Raw genomic sequence first — 4,810 nt, forward strand, 5'->3', positions numbered from 1 at the left:
CTAAAGTCAGTGCAGCAACAACACCTGGTCCATCAGAGTGAGACCAGGACTGGTGACCAGATCCCATCGACTCAACAGTAACAGCAACTAGAGTTTAACAGTCCTATCTTCAAAAGGAGGTTCCTGGAAGCACTGACTGCATTAATGAGGATGCAGCAGCGTTCCCCTCATGTGAGGTCATTATGGTTTCATCGCTGCCTCCTGCTGTTCTCATTTAGTCTTTGTCCATATATGGTTCCTCTCACACGTCGGTGAAATTACAGCCCACAGTCTAATAAAGCCCTGTTCTGTTTGAACTTAGACCAGGCACTCACCGTCAGCCACATCCACTGATGATCCTGACGTGTTAATGCTAACATCGCCGCAGTGAGCACTAATGGATGTGTGTGTGCTAAATGGACCGTGTCAAGAAAGGGCTTTGAACAAAACAATCAGGATTCACCACAGAGACAGGAGCAAACAGAACTGAACTGTCACAGAGGGATGAGAGAAAATATCAATACAATGAAATATCGCAATATTTCCTTTTCCTGATTCCATATCAATATCCTCCATCATTGATTATTGATTTTTTTTTATCACCAATTCCCAGTCCAGTATTCCTGGTGTTGGTTCATTTTCTTTTTCTTTTCTTTCTTCTCTAGTGATTCCAAATGTAGAACACAGGGGTGTCAAACATACGGCCCGCTTGATACAAAAAAAAATAAAACACACAATCACTTCATGTTCAGAATATGTTTTGTAAAATTATATATCATTAAATATGAAGATTTATGCATGAAAACAGTGGGGAAAAGACAGACTTTTTGTTATTTATATGTAACTATATTATGGTTGTACTGGTTCATATCATCTTGACATTTAATTAGGTTGTATTTGGCCTCTGAACCATAATGAGTTGGACACCCCCCCTCCCCTCCCCCATGGAACAAAATTGTGTCTTTACTATGACGACAGTTTTACTACATTTAAATAAAAGAAAAACTCAATATATTGTCATGCCTATAGTATCGCAATATATCGCAATAATATCTCAATATATCGTATTGTTTCCCCCGTATCGTGATATGTATCGTATCGACAGATTCTTGACTGTCACTGTAAGTGAAGTCTTTAGGTCAAGTCAGCAGACGGTTGGACATTTAATGACGTTGAGCAGGAAGTCGAACGTCTCTTCAGTGACCGGCGCTCCTCGCTGTTGTGTTTCGTCAGCTTTGACCCACTGCAGATATTCTCAACAACAACAACCGAATGCGTAACGTTTGCATGAACACAAACGAACAGGAGGTTCTGGACTAAGATGATATCAGCCTGGACCTCATTGGATGAGTGTTCCGTCTGGACCGGCGGAGACGTGACGGCAGCTCTCAGAAGATAACAACGTCTCAATCTCACATACCGGCTCTTCACTTCAGTTATCTCTCATCAAGTGCCTCTCTCTCAGGCTCTACTTTTCTACTCAGCATGAAGGGCCACGGTCACTGAATCAAAGTGAATAGAAAACGACGTTCGCTTCACTTAGACATGGAGGTGAAAAGGTGCTTTTTTTTCTATCTCACTGATCTTTCAGGACCTTCACTGAAGAAAAAAGGCCTGAATAAATAACGAAACTCCTCCCCCACACCCCTCCCTCCCTGAGCAGCAGTTTCTTGGATATAAAACAACGGTCTCCCCACTCCTTACCTCGGAGGTTGAACATTGAAAGCCATAAACATGTTGTGTTGGCAATATTGCTGGTTTGGATCCCAATCCTGGTAGGACTGTGGTGTGTTCAGGGGGCGCTGGAATCCTGGGCACAATAAATCTGCAGCCCACTTCCCCCCTCCTGTGTTGAACAACACGTGCATCTGTAACAATGAAAAAAAAAAGAAAAAAAGAAACCATTTAAAATGAAGAAGATAATAATATAAACGTCAATTCCTTAGTAGGAAATAAAAATGGATATTATTATCTCTCCTCAAAACAATAATCTGACTCTGAGGACACTGGGATTCCAAGAGTGGATTAAATAAACCTTAATAAAAAAATATATAAATAAATAAATAATGATAAAACATTTGTAAATCTCATTAAAGGACATTTGGGAAATGTCCACTGCGTCAGTTAAACTGAGAAAATCATGTCCACACTGTGAGAAGAGGTAAGAAATGATTTGTGGATGTGGAGGAGAGCGTCTTTCGCATAAGGACGCAGACAATCATTTCTTATTCCGGGGAGAAATATCACACAGTCACCTGACTCAGACTCATTCTGATCCACCAGATAAGAAGATTTGAAAATGCTGCCGCAGGAAGGGCAGTGTAATCTTCCTCATGGCCTCAGACCTAGGTGTATCAGCAGCTGTAATGTCATTACCATTCAATTTCATGCAGACATTCAAATCACAGCGCTGGGACTGATGGCGGTGACATTTCGTTCAGTAATCCTCCAGCACAGAAATCCCGAGGAAATCATAACGAATGCCTGACTTTTCCAGCAGCACTGCCATGGGATTCATAAATCCTGGTTTTTTGAATGAAACGCCTCAGACGTTTGATGGGATTTCAAATGAGGTGTGTGTGTGTGTGTCGTCGTACATCAAGAGAATAGGTCTCAGTGAAGACAAACAACATCCACACTGCAGCAAACTGCACAGATTTACTTGTCTTGTTGGAAAATTGCTGAAAAATGTCTTGACTATAATTGGCTTCTCATTCCCCTCCCTGAATGCTCTGAGTTTTTACTGAACATTCATTTTCAGGACGTAAATATGTCTCTCATACACCGCAGTTTTTACAGACGTATGATTATTACTGAAGAGGTAAGACACGTATCAGACTTAGCTGTAGATAACAGTTTAGCTCAGTTAACAATACACACAATTAGTCAACAACAAAACTAACCAACCACCCAATCGTTCAGCCACTCTGTTTATTAAAAGGGTGATGGGTTGTTGGATATTAACAAATTAATTTATGAAAAATACAAGAAATCATAATAATAAATGAATATATAAGTGACCTGCTGACTTATTAAATACAACATTAAACAACATATATAAGGACAGCAAAAACAAGTTTACAACTAGCTGGAGCACACACAAAAAAACAAACTTTTGTTGTTGCAGTTCTATTATTTGACATAATTGTCCTTGAAAGTTTTAAAAGAGTTTTTAAAAAAAAAAAACCCCATGAAAAAGTCATAAAGTGAGGATTAAAGACTTCGACAGCAGTATTTGGTTCGTTTTATTAACCTCTAAAAAAGGGGGCGGAACAGTCGGACACCATCTCTTTCCTATCGGGTTGTTTTACAGGACGGAACCTTTACCGGAAGTAGCCTTGTACCGTAGCTGTCCGTGTGTCGGTTTCCGCGACTGTGCATTTGTATTATATTCGACTCTGTTACTGTACTGTTCTCTAGATCTGAAGACGTGAAGTGTAAGTTTCATATGAATGAATTTATTATCTTTACTTTCAATGAAAATAGAGGTTTTATTGAATCAGGGACCGCTCGTTTGTCACACGTTAGCGTTAGCATGCTAAGAGTTGCTAAAAGCGTTTTGCTCGACTCTCATGTGAAGACAACAAACCATGTTATTGGCGCCCGTTTGTGAATTTGAGAACAATTTGTCGATAACTTTACTGTGAGTTGATGCTACATGTTTTACTTTTGTTACTCACTTTATAATGTTTCTTCTTCTTCGTGTTTCTCCCTCCCAGCTCTCGGGATAATCTCCAGCCAACACCATGACGGACCGATACAACATCCACAGCCAGCTGGAACATCTACAGTCCAAGTACATCGGCACTGGACACGCAGACACCAGCAAGTGGGAATGGTTAGTGAACCAGCACCGGGACTCGTACTGCTCGTACATGGGACACTTCGACCTGCTCAACTACTTCTCTGTCGCCGAGAACGAGAGCAAAGCCCGAGTTCGGTTCAACCTGATGGAGAAGATGCTGCAGCCGTGTGGACCACCAGCAGACAAACCAGATGATTCTTAGACTTTTCTCTGACCGATGTGTTTTTATGTATGGATGAGTCTTTAATGCCATTATGGTCTGTTTGGACCTCTGACCCAACAAACAAACAAACCCTGTTCCTGTCTGTGCAGTGGTGCAGCTACAAACACTGGCAACCATGATGTGTTTGACGTGACGTCATTAACGTCTGTGTGACCGTTGCTGTAGTTGCTCCTGTTTTTCTTGCTCTGTAATGTTTTTGGTTATGATTAAATCATTTTTTCTTAATTCCGCTCTGTTTGGTGTAGTTAATTAACCAGTTAATCTGTCAGTATGTTTGGTGTAGTTAATTAACCAGTTAAACAGTTGGTGGTTTCAACAGTAACTTATATTTTTTTGTTAAATGTTAAGCACATTACAGTTTTTTTAATGAAGGAAAAACTAAATGTTAAATACATTACAGTTTTTTTAATAAAGGAAAAACAAAAACAACAGCTGCAGAATCATTTACGTCATTTTTAATGGTTCCTGAACTGAACAGATTCTCTAAGGATTTATTTCCTCAACTCATAGTTCCAAGAAAAAACAGGAGCTTAAAAAAGTTAAATATGACAAAGATTGAAAAAATTAAAAACATCACTACTATTATTTATATATTAATGTTATTTTAAACATATTGTACAAAACATCTCAGGGCCTAAACTATTAAACTATAAACAGGATTTTAAATTAAATTTAGTTATAGTTTTGTAGTGTGTTGGGGAGGTAAATGTTAAATACATTACAGTTTTTTTTAATAAAGGAAAAAAAACAGCGGCATAATCATTTACGTCATTTTTAAAGTTTCCTAAAACGCACATATCCCC

The 4,810-nt window shown here is 39.1% G+C and overlaps 1 protein-coding gene across 1 annotated transcript; it reads left to right on the forward strand.

Annotated features, from left to right (window-relative positions):
• The first annotated feature begins 3,256 nt into the window (after window positions 1-3,256).
• Window positions 3,257-4,232, forward strand: sf3b5 (splicing factor 3b, subunit 5). Its single transcript, XM_008321585.3, has 2 exons — window positions 3,257-3,416; window positions 3,699-4,232. Exon 2 carries the CDS (start codon window positions 3,726-3,728, stop codon window positions 3,984-3,986), a length of 261 nt encoding a protein of 86 aa, XP_008319807.1. The 5' UTR covers window positions 3,257-3,416; window positions 3,699-3,725; the 3' UTR covers window positions 3,987-4,232.
• Window positions 4,233-4,810: the final 578 nt, after the last annotated feature.

The sequence above is a fragment of the Cynoglossus semilaevis genome, chromosome 12, assembly GCF_000523025.1.
Source record: "Cynoglossus semilaevis isolate Cse_v1.0 chromosome 12, Cse_v1.0, whole genome shotgun sequence".
In the NCBI taxonomy this organism is placed as follows: Eukaryota; Metazoa; Chordata; class Actinopteri; order Pleuronectiformes; family Cynoglossidae; genus Cynoglossus; species Cynoglossus semilaevis.

What these genes read in the sequence shown, in the direction of transcription:
- sf3b5 (XM_008321585.3), top strand. Translation starts at nt 3,726, where the DNA reads ATGACGGACCGATACAACATCCACAGCCAGCTGGAACATCTACAGTCC.